This window comes from Cydia splendana, chromosome 14 (genome assembly GCF_910591565.1).
Source record: "Cydia splendana chromosome 14, ilCydSple1.2, whole genome shotgun sequence".
Lineage (NCBI taxonomy): Eukaryota > Metazoa > Arthropoda > Insecta > Lepidoptera > Tortricidae > Cydia > Cydia splendana.
Genome location: NC_085973.1, coordinates 15,325,259 through 15,343,119, shown reverse-complemented (window position 1 = coordinate 15,343,119; position 17,861 = coordinate 15,325,259). Strand labels below are relative to the sequence as shown.

Below are 17,861 nucleotides of genomic sequence, written 5' to 3'. Positions count from 1 at the left end.
GGTCTTCTCTTCCCAGAGTGACACAAGCCTACGTCACAATAACATTGCCACTTTGTATAGCGCTATTGCATACTATTATATAGCACTGTCGCATGATGACGTAGGGTTGTGTCAGTCACGTGGTCGGAAGAGAGTACCAGGCGGAGTATATTATTATACCATGGATGCAATGATTCGTTGCCCTGCATTGTATTGTAACCCGTTTAAAATAATTTTAATGTTTTTTTTTACTATTAATATTTTTCTAATTTTAGGAAGAGGCACCATGTTTCTAAAACTGAAGTCAGAGCTGCCCAGTCCGGACACAGACAAATCGCTGACTATAGACTCTGTGACCAAGAGCGACCCCCCGAAGGGCATCCTGCGCGAGGGCAAGCCGGAGCTGCAGAGGAAAGCCGAGAGCGCCGTGTTCGGGAGGCATGCCGCTAGTTTGGACGACGATCGGAAGAGCGTCAGGTTAGTCGTTTGCAGGGTATACCACACATATATAGTTCTCCTCATCGATTTCGATGCGGGCGACCTCAGTAATTACGGATTATGCGTGTTATGGGCCCGAATGTGGCTGGCCAGGCCGAACTTGGTCTTAACCTTTCGTATGCGCCTGTCAAAAAATTGTCATTTAAATAGTCCTTTGCCACACTATTATAAAAAAAATCAGGCGCCGCATAATTAAAATAGCTCTACCTCAAAAACTCATGTTTAACCTTTGGACCGCTAAAGACATCAACTAACGCGCGCGGCTACTAGCCCAATATCAACCTTCATGCATTCCAACTTCATTATTACAACTTATTTATTATAGGGACCGTGCGCGTTGGAGGGTCTGCCATCTTGTGGCCTGAATCGGAAACATATGTGCACATGTACATTGCCAAAGCAAGTGCTTCCATCTACCGTTCTCGTCGGTACGTTTCCTTGTGCATAGTAGGTTCTGCCATCTTGTGAGCTACATCGGAAGCATAAACGACATCTACGCTACGCTTCGCACCAAAAATCTGACGGCTCCTGTGCTGCCCCCTATAGTTCATGCACGGGGTCTATAACGTGTTTGATTGAGACTTTAACGTTAAGTGAAAATCTTACCATATTTGTTTCAGATTCAAACTAGAAACGCTCCCAGACCCGACCATCAGCCCGAGCTCGAACAGCTCATCGGAACAAAACGAGGGCTCCATCATCAGCAACCCCATCGTTCCCGCCCTCCCCTCGCCCGTGATCCCGTCCTCCCCCGTGCTGCCGGGGCCGGGGGTGCTGCTGGCCCCGCTGGCCACGAGGCCGCCGCTGCCGCCGAGGCCGAACGTTGATAGCCCGAGGTCTGACAAGGATTCTGTTGGTGAGTTCGCTAAAAAGTATTTTCTGTAATATTTTAGCATTTTGATTGGTAGCAGGCTCAACTAAAAAGCCTCGAAATAGAGTGTCCGACAAGAATTATGTCAGTAAGAGGGTTGAAATCATAAAAAATACCTAATTAAAAAATATATGATCAGAAATCCAATCTTAAGATTTGTCAGCACGCCATGGAGCGTAGTATTCTCGGCGTGAAGTTGACCGATCGCATCAAAAACACTGTACTACGCTCAAAACTCAAATAGCTGACGTGGCTGAAACAGGCGCCAAGCTGAAGTGGGACTGGGCGGGACACGTTTGCCGTATGCCGATGACTTGTAGGCTAAAATGACAATCAATTGGGTCCCACATCAAACCCGGGGTCGCGGCAAACCTCGACGGCGTTGGCGAGATGACCTCGACGCCTTTGATAGGAACTGGTGGGAGACGGGTCAAGACCGGGATACGTGGAATGGGAGGAAGGAGGCCTTTGCCCAGCAGTGGGACACTCTAGGCTCATATAAATAAAAAAATAACCGTGCTAATTAATAATAGTGACCCTGCCTGTGAAGCCGATGGTCCCGGGTTCGAATCCTGTTAAGGGTATTTATTTGTGCGATGAACACAAATATTTGTTCCTGAGTCATGGGTGTTTTTCTATGTATATAAGTATGTATAACGTCGCTTAGCAGCCGTAGTACAAGCTTTGCGTAGTTTGGGGCTAGGTTGATTTGTGTAAGATGTCCCCTAATATTTATTTAATTATTAAGCAGAGAGCGAAACCCGCGATTCCCGCGGAGCATCTCCCCGCCGTCGCTTACTACGGCCACCAGCAGCCGACTACATCAAGCAAGACCTGTTCCAGAAGAACTTCCAGAAGATAGCCGACCTGGTGCGGTCTACTGATATAGAACCTTCGGCGAATAGCGTGGCTTCAGCTAACAGCTTGGAGGAGCCTTCGGTGGAGAAAGAAGTTAGACCAAGGTAATGTTTCAGGATGACATTGAACCACCTCCTACCAGCTTGGAAGAACCTTCAGTCGATAAGGATGTTAAACCTAGGTAATACACTAAGCAGGACCTAGAGAAATTCCAAGATCACAAGATTGGAAAAGCCGAAAACATAAAAATAAGATACTTTATTAAAAAAAATGATCTAAAGATTTTTTTATAAATCGAAGGTACGTTCAATCGACATAGAGGTACGGTGAAATTGTGTAATATAAGATTGTTCTTAACAAGATGTTTTCTTAAAAACAAAATCAACTTTGCAAAACCTGTAAGTTTCAGACCCATATTCATTGGCATGCATAGGTACTAGCGAGTATTATACTAGAGTTAGACCAAGAAAAGTCTGCAACGATTATCATAGCACTCGCAGTGCAAGTGTCATTTATACCTACGTCATAATTTCATAGAAGTTTGAGGTTTAAAATAACACTTGCACTGCGTATGCTAACAAAATCGTTGCAGACTTTTCTTGGTCTAACTCTAACTTATACATTTGTTACAGATCTCCAATGATACCTCAAAAGAACAAAATCTCCATCAACCTCATGGAGAGCATAGAATCCGAGACCTCTATCGATTCTCCCGACAGAGAATTTGCCAATCTGGACTTAAACGACCTTGACGACTCCAACGACCAGAAAGAGAATGTCCCAGAAAAAGAAGATTTAAAAGAGAGCGTAAAAGAAGACTTATCAGAACATTCCACTAATTCTAAGCAGTCAAAATCTCCTAGATTAATAGATAACATTCCAATGCCAAATATAAAAGTTCCTAAGCTAGATTTCTTCCGCTCCCCCAAATCAGAATTCAAAGAGTTCAGGAATGACGAATCGAAAACTAATTCTAGATCGGATAGTGTAGATTTGAAAAGTCCGCAGCTCAAATCTAGGTCGGATAGTTTAGAGGCGGCTTTAAAAAGCCCTCAGTTAAAATTGTCTCCAAATCCTGATAGATCTCCAAGAGATTTTAGCAAACCGTGGTCTGGTCTAACATTCAAACCGAAACCTGTTGCATTAAAATCTTCAGACTCGGCGAACAGTTTAGGAAAAAGTTTAACAAGCCCTCGCCTAGATGGCGTTATACTATCCCAAGGTAAATCAAGTACATCAGATAACGTAGTAGTCGTGTACCAGTTTGAGCAGGAAGACAGTTTTTCGAAAATTAAATCGCCTTTGCCTGATCCGGGTAGAGAGATGATTGAGAGGAGTAAAGGAGATGAGAGGAGAAGACTGGAGTTATCGTTGCAGAAAGAGATAGAGACAATAAGAATGGAGTGGGTGGGGAAGGAGAAGAGATTGAAGGCAGAGTTGCAAGAGGAGTTAAAGGAGGCAGAGGAGAAATTTTTGGCGGAGAAGAAATTGAGGTTGGAGGAGCAGGCGGAAAGGCATAAGAGGGAGATGGAGGAGGTACGTTTAAGACCATTAAACATGGACAAAAGGCCTTTTTTGTTAAATCCGAATCCTTTCTAAATGTGATTCGGCGTGAACAAATTTACGGTATTGATTGAAACAATCACGAATTGCTACAACTATTATTCTTTTTTAGCATTAGAAAAAAGGTAAACAATCTTGATGTGTCTTTTAATTGAAAACACGTTTTAAAAATAAGTCACGGCAAATATGTAACAATTATGAATCTAATACGATCACTTCTATTCTTCTGCTTTCATAAGTTATAGTTTTCAATTAAAAGACATGTCAATAACGATTACCTTCTTTCTAATGCTAAAAAAACGAACCACCATAGGTAAACGGGTCTTAACATTTATTTATACCTTTTCAGACGTAATGTTATTTTAAAGTGATTCATTACACAGCGGAAACAATAAAAAAAAATTACCAAAATTTTGTGACAGGTGTTAGCAGCAGCAGAAGAAAATCACCAAAAAGCGATAGAACAGCACGCTAAAGCGCTTCAGGAGCGAATCATAAAGGATACCGAAGCGGCTGAGCGCGAACACCAAGCCGCCATGGAGAAACTTCGAGAACAATACAGAACCAAGCTGAGCGAACAACAGCATGAACTTGAAATAGGTATGATCCATAGATTTATATAATACTTAGGGCATACTGAAGATTCCTGGTCTGGCAACTTAGAAAAAATAAGTAGTCTCATATATCAGAATCCAGACACTTTCAGTATGGCTCACGTATATATACATATATAAATCGTCAATTACTGGCCACCAGCTAATAACTGGCCACCCAAAACTAAAAATGAATTCTATTCACCTATATACTGAATTCATTTTAGTATAAGGTTTCAATAACTGGCCACACTTCAATAACTAGCCACATTATACTAAAATGAATTATGTTTATAGGTGAATAGGATTCATTTTTAGTTTATGGTGGCCAGTCACTAAACAGTGACCAGTAACTGACGAATTACCCTATATTAAGTACGGAGCGGCACCGAAGCGGAAACATCGTGAAAAGTACAGAACCAAGCTGAAGGAAAAACGACATCAGCTTGAAATATATACAATAACCCACCGAGGGCCTATTAACCTCGCAAAACCCACGGTCCTACACGTAGTACTAATTATAATTTAAAACATTTTCTTTTGTTTCGTTCAATTTCAAACCAAAAGAAATTCAACCATATTTCATTCACTATTGATATCAAATTCAATTAGCATTTGGTTTTGTATGGTGGGCCTTACGATTTTAAGTGAACACGATTCTTTAGTCTCAACCTTTTACGTCATTATAGTTAAAATTCTCTCATTTTTATTTACTTTTAGAAAATGAACGCTCCCTCTCCGAGCTACGCGAACAACTGTCAACCAATCTGCACAGAGAGCGAGCGAGCATGATGGAAGAGAACAGGGCCACTATAGACTCCCTCAGGGAAGAGCACAGCAGCAGGGTTGCAGAACTGCGACACGACTATAGGGCAGAGGTAGGACATCAATCTGCACAGAGAGCGAGCGAGCATGATGGAAGAGAACAGGGCCACTATAGACTCCCTCAGGGACGAGCACAGCAGCAGGATTGCAGAACTGCGACACGACTATAGGGCAGAGGTAGGACATCAATCTGCATAGAGAGCGAGCGAGCATGATGGGAGAGAACAGGACCACTATAGACTCCCTCAGGGACGAGCACAGCAGTAGGGTTACAGAACTGCGACACGACTATAGGGCAGAGGTAGGACATCAATCTGCACAGAGAGCGAGCGAGCATGATGGGAGAGAACAGGGCCACTATAGACTCCCTCAGGGACGAGCACAGCAGCAGGGTTGCAGAACTGCGACACGACTATAGGGCAGAGGTAGGACATCAATCTGCACAGAGAGCGAGCGAGCATGATGGGAGAGAACAGGACCACTATAGACTCCCTCAGGGACGAGCACAGCAGTAGGGTTGCAGAACTGCGACACGACTATAGAGCAGAGGTAGGACATCAATCTGCACAGAGAGCGAGCGAGCATGATGGAAGAGAACAGGGCCACTATAGACTCCCTCAGGGACGAGCACAGCAGCAGGGTTGCAGAACTGCGACACGACTATAGAGCAGAGGTAGGACATCAATCTGCACAGAGAGCGAGCGAGCATGATGGAAGAGAACAGGGCCACTATAGACTCCCTCAGGGACGAGCACAGCAGTAGGGTTGCAGAACTGCGACACGACTATAGAGCAGAGGTAGGACATCAATCTGCACAGAGAGCGAGCGAGCATGATGGAAGAGAACAGGGCCACTATAGACTCCCTCAGGGACGAGCACAGCAGCAGGGTTGCAGAACTGCGACACGACTATAGAGCAGAGGTAGGACATCAATCTGCACAGAGAGCGAGCGAGCATGATGGAAGAGAACAGGGCCACTATAGACTCCCTCAGGGACGAGCACAGCAGCAGGGTTGCAGAACTGCGACACGACTATAGAGCAGAGGTAGGACATCAATCTGCACAGAGAGCGAGCGAGCATGATGAAAGAGAACAGGGCCACTATAGACTCCCTCAGGGACGAGCACAGCAGCAGGGTTGCAGAACTGCGACACGACTATAGGGCTGAGGTAACAATGTTTCGAATTTCTCTTATTTCTTGTAAACATTTCTGCGAATTCGAGTCTCACCAGACAGGCGTGGCCGAAGGTTTTGCCCCCCAAATGTACATGCTAATTATAGCCGGTCAAACAGGTTTGTCAGTAGAAACAGGCGCGTAATTCAAATTTTCAATGGGACCATAACCCTTCGCGCGTACATTTTTAAAATTTTCCGCTCTTTTCTACTGACGGTAATAGCTTGACAAAGTATATATAAAAAATAGAGTTTCATAATATTTAAATTGTCATTCTGTCAAAGGTGGAGCGAATCCGCACCCAACACGCTTGTCACCTAGAAGAGCTGCGCGGGCGACTGGCATCCGACCGTCTCGCTCCCACACTGCCTGACAAATACCGCTGTCTCAAGGAGAAGTACGCGCGCCTGAAACATGACGTCAAGGTAACACTCAACTTACTAGGAATAACTATAGAAATATGACTGAAGCTCAAAAATAAAATTATGACAAAAATTTAATCTTTCATACAAGCTTTTATCGCTGACTGTACTTTTCTTTCCACAGGCAACTAATACTCATCGAGACAATTCTAACAACTACAAACACAATTAGTTTGCATTGTTTTATCATAGAGTTCCCATGGCCACTCCTCCTGTCTCCATCATCAGATCAGCTCCCTATCATCATAATATTACCCTGTTAGTATGTGTGGGTCAAATCTAGGAAGCTAAATTTGTCCCACTTCCCGATTTCTGATTGAGCTGAAAATATGCATACATTACATATGTAAGTCGGGTGACAATGCAATATTATGGTACCATCGAGCTGCTGATCTGCTGATGGAGACAGTAGGTGGCCATAGGAACTCTGTGATGAAACAACGCAACTCAACTGTATTTTGGGTTTTTAGAATTGTCTCGATGAGTATTAGTTGCCTGTTATAAGAAAAGTACAGTCAGCGATAAAAGTTTGTACCAGAAATAAAATTGTTGCCAAAATCTTATTCTTCTTCTTCGTCGTAACCTCATGACTGAGGGTCGTGACCGCCATAAGTTGCGTTTTCTTGGATTGCTCTCCAACCTGGCCGATCTTCTGCCTTCCGCATAGAGCCCTGGAACTTATTAATCATTCATAAAGGAGGTTTTTTTACGAATAATAATTTGTTACTTTAACATTGAATTTACACAGATGTCCATCGAGCGGCGGAACAAGCGGCGCGAAATGAGCATGACGACGGGATCGGAGACAGAGAAATCTAACTCGCACAAAGCCAATCAGTCGCTGGAAAGGTAAACGTTTTTAAGCAGAAGGTACCAGTTTGTTGCTTACCATAAGGATGTAATCTGTCATGTTTTACATCATATTATAAAGCAAATACATAGCTCACCCTTTCCGAGCTCTGCAAATATTTAACCTGTCAGAGCGTATTTATGGCATGCGATCTTTTGCTTGAACATGACACATCTGATATATGTAATAATGTAATAATCCCTTATTTCAGACAGTAAATTTCATTTTTTTCTACAGTTCTCGCGTATTTATTTTTACCCTGTCTGTGTGCCATTTATTGGCAAAAGGCCTCCAACCTTCTCCATTCCTCTCTATCCTTGGCAACTCTCGTCCATGTGCTTCCTGCTGTGGCTTTGATGTCGTCCACCCATCTTTTCCCTTTCTCTTCCCTTTTCCTTTTCTTATAGCCTGTGAACCAGTTCATTATCGTTTTCGACCATTTTTCTTTGCCTCTAATTGTATGTCCTGACCATTTCCATTTTAACTTTTTTATTGTTTTTGTGACATCTTTTGTTTTGGTGATCTTCTTTATGGATTCTATTCTTATTTTATCCGATAGTCTTTACCCCAGCATACTTCTTTCCATGGAGTTTAGGCAAGTTTCTAGCTTTCTAATGTGTGTTTTAGTGAGAGCCCAGGTTTGGCAGCCGTAAGTAAGTATAGGAAGTATGCTGGTATCAAAGAGTTTCCGCTTGATAGTTACATTGATATCTTTATTTTTCATTATTTCCTTTAGGCTCCAATATGTCTTCCAAGCATTTCCAATACGTCTATCTATTTCTTTTGAGGTTAGATCTACCGGAGAGAGATAGATAGATAGATAGATAGATAGTTTATTCCATAACAATTTTACAATCATGTCGGAAATATCACAAGTGAAATTTAACTTACGAGCTACTAAATTAATCACAATTTTATAAACAACATGCATTTAACTTAAACTAAGTATACAAAATAATAATAATTACAGTTTTTTATGTCAGTTCAGTCACGTTATGAATATTATACAAACACATTGAAAAATAACTTATAAATTACAGATAAAGTCATTAACATCGTAGTAACATTTAGTAATTAAGAGGTCCCTTAGCCGGCATTTAAAGTTGTTTACATTATGTATTGATTTCAGTTCGATAGGGAGGCAGTTATACAATTTTATTGCTTGATATCGCACACAATGGTGAACAACTTTCAATTTAGGCGCTATTAAGTTATCCAAGTCCTTCCTGCGTGTGTTCATTCTAGAAATTATTTCTTCTTCGGTCTCGTATCTATTTAAGTGTTTAACGACACCAGTCAGCAAGACCAGAATATAGAGACAGGGTACCGTAAGAATTTTGAGCCGGACAAAATGCTCCCTACACGACTGCCACCATGGGATTCGGACCATGATTCTGATGGCACGTTTTTGGGCAACAAATGCTTTATTTATATTATATTTGTAGCTTTGACCCCAAAATTTAATGCTGTATCGCAACCGGGACTCTACTAATGCGTAATACACAGACTTTAGTTGTTTTATAGTAACTTCGTCGCGTAAGCTCCTAAGTGCATAGCAAGCTGAGCTGATGCTATTTTCCAGCGACTTGAGTTCTTCTCTCCAGTTAAGATCACTATCTAGATGTATTCCAAGGAATTTAACGCAATCTTCAGTGGCAACGTCAGAGCCTTCTAAGTTAACGTGTAGGGACTCTCTACTCCTAGACGTTGTTCTAAATAGCATAACTTTTGTTTTATTCATATTCAATATTAGATTATTGCTATTGAACCATGTCTGAAACATTTTGAGCACTGCGTTTACTTTATTGTTCAGTTCTTCTGTATTCGTTGAGGAAACTATCGCGTTTGTGTCGTCTGCAAAGACTACTACTCCAACATCGCTAAATTGTTTACAAATGCAATCAATTAAATCATTGACAAATATTACAAAAAGAATAGGTCCGAGAATAGAGCCCTGCGGCACCCCTTTATTAATTTTAGCGAATCTGGAACGGTATACTTTCTGACAACCATCTTCTATCGATTTCATCTGTACTAGCATTTTCCTGTTTAACAAGTATGACGTGAAAAGTTCTAATACCTTACCCCGGACGCCACAGTAATTCAGCTTGTACAATAGAATTTCATGATCAACCGTATCGAATGCAGACGTCAGATCAAGAAACACACCAGCAACCTTGAATTTATTATTTAAGTTAATAACTACATCATCAATAAGCCTCTCAATTGCATCACTAGTGCCTACATTCTTTTGGTAGCCATATTGTCTTTCATTTATAACTTTATTGCACTCCAAATGTTTGACAAGAGATTATCTGGCCTAAATAGATGTACTCATTGACGTATTCAATTGGGTTATTATTGATGAGAATAGGTTTTTGCTTGTTGTTAGTCATAGCCTTGGTCTTTAGTGTGTTCATAACCAATCCCACCTTCCCACTTTCTCTAACTAGGTCATTCAGCATTATATGCAATTCCTCACTTGATGATGAGAGTATGATCAGGTCATCCGCAAATCTCAAATGTGAAAGGTTTTCACCGTTAATAGATAGTCCACATTTCTCCCAGTCTAATTGACGAAAGACTTCTTCTAGAACGGCTGTGAAGAGTTTCGGCGATAGTAGGTCCCCTTGACGTACGCCTCTTTCTATTCTGATCTCTTTGCCTTCCTGCTCTAGTTTTATTGTGGCCTTGCTGTTGTTGTAAATGTTTTTTAGTATTCTGATGTATTTATTTTCGATACCTTGGTGTTTGAGTGCCTGCCAGATTTTCTCGTGCTCTATTGTATCGAAAGCTTTACTGTAATCCACGAAGCAGCAGTAGAATGCTATGTTGTATTCCTTGCCTTTTTCGAACAATTGTTTGATGACATGAATGTGGTCCACAGTCGAGTATGAAGCCCGCTTGCTCTCTTGGTTGATTTTCCTCTAGCTTATTGGTTATTCTTTGGAGTATAACTTTAGCGAAGATTTTATATATATTCGAGGATAGGCTTATAAGTCTATAATTGTTGATGTTATTTTTATCACCTTTTTTGTGTAGAAGTATTATAGATGATGTTGTCCATTGGCAAGGGATTATCTCGTTTTGTAAGATTTCATTGAAGAGGTGTTTCAGAATTGGTATTAGGTGATTTTTATTTAGGATGAGGAACTCGTTACTTATGCCATCCGATCCTAAAGCTGTTTCTGTTTTTTGAGTTTTCACAGCCTTTTCTATTTCTTCATATAGTATTTCTTGTACTTCGCTGTCTCCTGATAGGGTTGTTGTCTGTGTAGTACTTTCACTTGAATATAATTCTCTGAAAAATTCAGTGGCTATTGATATTATTTCTGGGCGTCGCTTTTCGCATTTACGATTTTTATTTATTAAGTTTGGTATCCAGTCTCGTTTTTCCAAAAGTATTTTAGCTGCTTTTTTAGTGCCTCCTGTTCTTTGTATGCACATTTCCAGCTGTCTTAGTCTGTATCTCTGACCGTCTTTTCTCATCTGTGTTCTAATTTTCTTGCTTATTTCGGCTATTTCTTTTCTTGTAGTTTTTCTTTTCACATCTGATATATAGCTATATATAAATGCTTATAGTTACATAGACAACATCCATAACTCAAGAAAAATAAAAGGGTTACTTGAATTGTATGGGAGCGGTTTTTCGTCCTCGTGAGTGTTAATTTGTGTTATATTTATTGATCAGGTGCAAGGAATTGAATGAGACATCGGTGAGCGCCGTGATAGAATCTGAGCCGACCAGGGTGAACAACAACTTGGTCGTCCGCAACAACGACAACGACTCCTGCTCGGAGAACAACGCCAACAACAACGAACACTGCAAACACGTCAGTATACACTTCTTCTTCAACCTAGCGTTTTCCCGGTCTAGCGTCAGGGTCCGCTTTTCTGCCCAATCTTCTCCACTTTGCCCGGTCTTCGGCATTTTCAGGTGTGAGATTTTTCTCTTCCGTCAGTATAGGCCCCGTGCATGAACTCTAGGGGGCAGCAGGAGCCGTCAGATTTTTGGCGCGAGGCGTAAATGTGTCGTTCATGCTTCCGATGTAGATGGCAGAACTTACTAATTACTATGCACAACGAAACGTACCGATGAGAACGGTAGATGGTAGCACTTGCTTTGGCAATGTACATGTGCACATATGTTTCCGATTCAGGCCATAAGATGGCAGACCCTCCAACGCACACGGTCCCTATACACTATTTGTACTTAATGTAAAATTGTTGGGTATTTCCGAAAAGTTTAATTTGTTGGGATTAATCCCGTAAAGTCAATATAGTGGGTGGTATTCTACCTATCCAATTTCTTTGTCCAATGTGTATTGCGTCTCACATTTGGCTTTAATGAAAGAGTGAGACGTACTGACATTGGACAATTAAATTGGACAGGTGGAATACCACCCTATAGTACTTCTTCAGTGCGATGTAATTTAAATCATATCCAATTGCAACAGAGTTGCTTTTGCTTTGTTTCATTAAATTTTTAAACAACGTAAAATCAATATATCGCCGCTATACTTACTCAACCTCGTATCTACAACACTCATTTGATGACAACAACACCCGTATTCCGAATGAAAGAAAAGCGACATTTCCATCAAATGATTGTTGCAGATATGAGGTTGAGTAAGTATAGCGACGATATGTCTGAGTCTCACGGAAGTTTTGTTATTAAAAAAAAACAGCTCTAAAAAAAACGTAAAATCAACTCTGTTTCCTACACCAGTGTTTTTCAAACTGTGGGTCGCCTCTGTCAGCCTTAATACATAAGCGAAAATTTTTGTTCATACTATTAAGGGGGTCGCATCATGAAAAAGTTTGAAAAACACTGTCCTACACTATGGGTTCAAATAACAGCCTTAGGAGGCTAGGGACAATGGGGGCTACGTTTGTATGGAGAACCTTAAGATGATTCTTGAGCCTATGTGATCGTTTCAGTCAGCGCCATCAGACACGTCAGCGCCGAGCAAACCGAAGCCCCGCCGCAGCGCCGTGGCCTTCCGCGAGCCGCCGCGCCGCCGCCGCGACCGCGACCACCGCCACAGGGACAGAGACACCGGTACATCATCATCGTCCTCGCGTCGTCCCGGCATTGTGCCACGGCTCATGCGAGCCTGGTGTCCACTTGACAACTTTTTTATTTATTTATAGCGTGTGGCTAGATTAGAGTCACATAAAATATTAAGAATAAAAAATATTAAAAAGCCACATCCAATGTCTATCCAATCAATCCAATGACTGGACAACTAATTCTAAGAATTGGCGCAGGAACTAGTTTTACGAAAGCGATTGCCATCTGACCTGCTAACCCAGGGGCAGGCGTGTCTCACTCCGCGATTTCGTCGCTTTGCTACAGGTAGCTAAAAGTACATCCGTTCGGCCCCAATTTTGGGGTTTGCCATAAGCCGCGCGTGGCGCTGTCGCCACCTAGCGGCCATATCTGTGCTGATCGTAACAGACGCGTTTTGTTAGAGAGTGAGTCTTCTGTACTTAGTACTATTATTTATTCTGTGCCAGAGGGTAAACTAGACCTTATTGGGGTTAGTCCGGTATCTTCCCGATGTTTTCCTTCACCGAAAAGCGACTGGTAAACATCAAATGATATTTCGTACATAAGTTCCGAAAAACTCATTGGTACTAGCCGGGGTTTGAACCAGCGACCTCTGGATTGATAGTCGCACGCTCTTACCGCTAGGCCACCAGCGCTTCATAGACGCTGGTTACATAGACTATTTATTATTTACTCGTACTCATTGTGACAGTGACGAATCTAAAACCTCTATGAATGGGGTTGGCCGGTCGAAGTATTTAGTAGATGGTGCCAGCATAGCTTGCCCTATCAAACCCTAGAATTGTGTCAAATTTTTGTTTTTTTAATGGATTTTTATGCCCTGGATGCCAGCCCTTTAAGCCAAATCTCATAAAAGGCAATCTATGATGGCGCCATCTATGCGAACCTTTGACAGTTGCCACCCCATTAAAACTATTTTTTTTTACAGCTACCACGGACTTCCAAGATTCATCCGACGCGACGACAGCTGAGGACAAGCCGAAGGAGCCCATCAACGGTAATACTGTGCCTGTGCCAACCACTAGGGATGTTGACTGCACTTAAAACTAGTAGTGGCTGTAATTTATAGGCAAGAGAGTTAAGGAGGAATGATTACCGCTACATAAAGTACTAATTGGAAAAAAGGTAGAAAATTAATGATGAGTGAATATGACTTAAGTGTATTTAAGTTACATTCCTTGACCAACTTAAAATGATGAGTGAATGTGACTTAAGTGTATTCCTTGACTAATATGTCGAGGCCACAGAATTTGATAATTCCATGAAATGCCATTTTAGAATTGATCACTTCAAGATATGGTTAGGTTAGGCAAAGAGAATAGAATGTATAGGGACGGATTGTCAGAGTAAATTATGTAGCCACTGTAAATTTACTGCCATCTTTCGACAGAACATAAAACTGTGATCAAAGTCAAATGGCGTTCTAACGGTTTTAATCGTCTGTCGAAAGATGGGTAAATGTACTGTAGCTACATAATTTACCATGACATTAACTCTCTATTTCAAATTCTCTTTGGGTTAGGTTTGAGTTTTTTTATGATGTGCGAACCGATCATTTCATAAAATGATTGCCACATCATTAAATGATAAACTATTTTGATATTTCGACAAGAAAGCCGATTAGACATGTTTAATAGTGAACCTAGTGCCTTGTGTCGTAAGATTTAATTCAGGGTGCGTGGCCTTGCAGGTCACGGGCGGCGCAGATGCTTCACGAGACTGAAGTCCGCGTCCACTTCGCGACTCAACTACTCACCGAAGTATGTACAGAATAGACTACTTGTGTCGCTTAACTTCAAACCCGGTTAAATCCAGTCGACCCTCTCAGCATATCTACCCTTTTCTTAAGAGCGCTATTACATTTCGGCGTTGAGCGAGTTTAGGTATTTTACGCGCTGCGGCAGGCCGTGCGAGCTCAGTATGCCGATCCCTTCTACCACACTCGCACTACAATGATGGATTAAACATTCTTGATCCTTCGCGAAGCATATTGAAATCAACCATAACAACACTAACTGTACTTAACTTTTAAAGTTATAAAACTGTTATTTGGTAAGTACGAAAATACTAAATGCAGTGCAAATGTACATAGGGGCTGTTCATAAATTACGTCATCTATTTTTGACGATTTTTGACCCCCCCCCCCACCCCTCAAATCATCCAAAAATCAAGCTTCGGATGAATCTATTTCCTCCTACGTCATGTTACCATCATCCGATGTCCAGACCCCCCCCCCACTCCTCCCATTTGAAACGACGTAATTTATGAATAGCCCCATACTCGTACTTATGAAGGTATATTACTCGAAAGAAATTATAGGTACCTACTCGCTTATTTACATGTTTCGTCATTGCATTTGGTACCTATAGGTTGTAAAGTTTGTATCAACGAGGGTTTAAAAACGAACTGGTACTGAGGATCTGATGATGATTAAGGTGGTCACGGATACCAATCAACCATGTAGTAACATGATTAGGCTCGTTTGATTCGTCTCAACAAGATCTTTGACACTGAAGATACACAGGGTCTGATGATGGAGCTGGAAGGTGGCCACGGGTACCAGTCTATCATGTAACTAAACAACTTCGTGTTTGGGCTCGTTTGATTCGTCTCAACAAGATCTTTGGCACAAGATAATACTCAGGGTCTGATGATGGAGCCGGAAGGTGGTCACCGGTACCAATCAACCATGCAACTAAACCACTTCGTGTTTAGGCTCGTTTGATTCGTCTCAACAAGATCTTTGACACAAGATAGTACTCAGGGTCTGATGATGGAGCCGGCAGGTGGTCACCGGTACCAATCAACCATGCCACTAAACCACTTCGTGTTTAGGCTCGTTTTATTCGTTTCTATAAGATCTTTGACACAAGATAGTACTCAGGGTCTGATGTTGGAGCCGGAAGGTGGTCACCGGTACCAATCAACCATGCAACTAAACCACTTCGTGTTTAGGCACGTTTTATTCATCTCAACAAGATCTTTGACACAAGGTAGTACTCAGGGTCTGATGATGGAGCGCGAAGGTGGCGACGGGTACCTGTCTATCATCATCAGCTCCATCATCAGACCCTGAGTAGTATCTTGTGTCAAACATCTTATTGCGACGAATCAAACGAGCCCAAACACGAAGTGGTTCAGTTACATGGTAGACTGGTACCCGTGGCCACAGTCCAGCTCCATCATCAGACCCTGAGTACTAACTTGTGTCAAAGATCTTGTTGCGACGAATCGAACGAAGCCAAACACGAAGTGGTGTAGTTGCATGATTGATTGGTACCGGTGACCACGTTCCGGATCCATCATCATACCCTCAGTACTACCTTGTGTCAAAGATCTTGTTGCGACAAATCAAACGAGCCCAAACACGAAGTGGTTCAGTTACATGGTAGACTGGTACCCGTGGCCACAGTCCAGCTCCATCATCAGACCCTGAGTACTAACTTGTGCCAAAGATCTTGTTGCGACGAATCGAACGAAGCCAAACACGAAGTGGTTTAGTTGCATGGTTGATTGGTACCGGTCACCACCTTCCGGATCCATCATCAGACCCTCAGTACTACCTTGTGTCAAAGATCTTGTTGCGACAAATCAAACGAGCCCAAACACGAAGTGGTTCAGTTACATGGTAGACTGGTACCCGTGGCCACCTTCCAGCTCCATCATCAGATCCTGAGTACTATCTTGTGTCCAAGGTCTTGTTGAGACGAATCAAACGAGCCTAAACACGAAGTGGTTTAGTTGCATGGTTGATTGGTACCGGTGACCACCTTCCGGCTCCAACATCAGACCCTGAGTACTATCTTGTGTCAAAGATCTTATAGAAACGAATAAAACGAGCCTAAACACGAAGTGGTTTAGTGGCATGGTTGATTGGTACCGGTGACCACCTGCCGGCTCCATCATCAGACCCTGAGTACTATCTTGTGTCAAAGATCTTGTTGAGACGAATCAAACGAGCCTAAACAGTAAGTGGTTTAGTTGCATGGTTGATTGGTACCGGTGACCACCTTCCGGCTCCATCATCAGACCCTGAGTATTATCTTGTGCCAAAGATCTTGTTGAGACGAATCAAACGAGCCCAAACACGAAGTGGTTTAGTTGCATGGTTGATTGGTACCGGTGACCACCTTCCGGCTCCATCATCAGACCCTGAGTACTATCCTAAGTCAAAGATCTTGTTGAGACGAATAAAACGAGCCTAAACACGAAGTGGTTTAGTTGCATTGTTGATTGGTACTGGTGACCACCTTCCGGCTCCATCATCAGACCCTGAGTACTATCTTAAGTCAAAGATCTTGTTGAGCCGAATCAAACGAGCCCAAACACGAAGTGGTTTAGTTGCATGGTTGATTGGTACTGGTGACCACCTTCCGGCTCCATCATCAGACCCTGAGTACTATCTTGTGTCAAAGATCTTGTTGAGATGAATAAAACGAGCCTAAACACGAAGTGGTTTAGTTGCATGGTTGATTGGTACCGGTGACCACCTTCCGGCTCCATCATCAGACCCTGAGTACTATCTTGAGTCAAATAAATACATATAGAATGTCAGGTCGTTTCAAATATTTTTAATCCTGTCCGGTAGTTTATTAAACTGTACCATTATAAATTATAATACTATAAAAACAGTGCTAGGATCAAAGTCTCTCGTTGCGGTTTACACGCACACAGTATAGCGTTTTACACGGCGCCCGCCGCACACAATGATAAAAAACCTCGTCGTCGCCGTTGAAAATGTGCGGAGCCGACCGACACACGTCCTGCCTCTACAAGCTCTGCCGCGGCACTGAGCTGGCGCAGCGCGCGTCATCGGTAATATAGAGTAGTTTTCAAAAAATTGCCATAAAATTATAGTAGAATTTTATAAACACTAATGTATACCAACAGTATAAGCAAACGTTGCAGATTGCTTGAGTATGAAAATGACTTCGATATTAAGTAGATTTTCGTAGGAATTGACACTTGTTTCGGAGAGAAAATCGAGTTCGTTTTACTTTGATTTTCTCTTTCTCAAAGGTATGTAGGAAAAATATAGTTTGATATACCTAAAGTACAGGGTATTAGTAACACAAAATAGCCAGGTTTAGCAGAGTAAAATTCTCAACATTTCCAAATAAGAGCTCGCCATTCAGTGCTTCACGGGGTTTTTCG

The 17,861-nt window shown here is 42.0% G+C and overlaps 1 protein-coding gene across 1 annotated transcript in view; it reads left to right on the top strand.

The window, feature by feature from the left end:
* LOC134796792 (centrosomal protein of 164 kDa) overlaps positions 1–17,861 on the top strand; it is a 39,119-nt gene that overhangs the window by 14,490 nt on the left and 6,768 nt on the right. The window contains exons 6-17 of the mRNA XM_063769013.1: positions 255–456; positions 1,098–1,333; positions 2,097–2,310; positions 2,839–3,742; positions 4,192–4,369; positions 5,083–5,240; positions 6,646–6,786; positions 7,532–7,632; positions 11,325–11,466; positions 12,575–12,695; positions 13,636–13,704; positions 14,398–14,467. Of these exons, the coding sequence (XP_063625083.1) occupies positions 255–456; positions 1,098–1,333; positions 2,097–2,310; positions 2,839–3,742; positions 4,192–4,369; positions 5,083–5,240; positions 6,646–6,786; positions 7,532–7,632; positions 11,325–11,466; positions 12,575–12,695; positions 13,636–13,704; positions 14,398–14,467 (2,536 nt within the window). The remainder of the gene's footprint in view (positions 1–254; positions 457–1,097; positions 1,334–2,096; positions 2,311–2,838; positions 3,743–4,191; positions 4,370–5,082; positions 5,241–6,645; positions 6,787–7,531; positions 7,633–11,324; positions 11,467–12,574; positions 12,696–13,635; positions 13,705–14,397; positions 14,468–17,861) is intronic.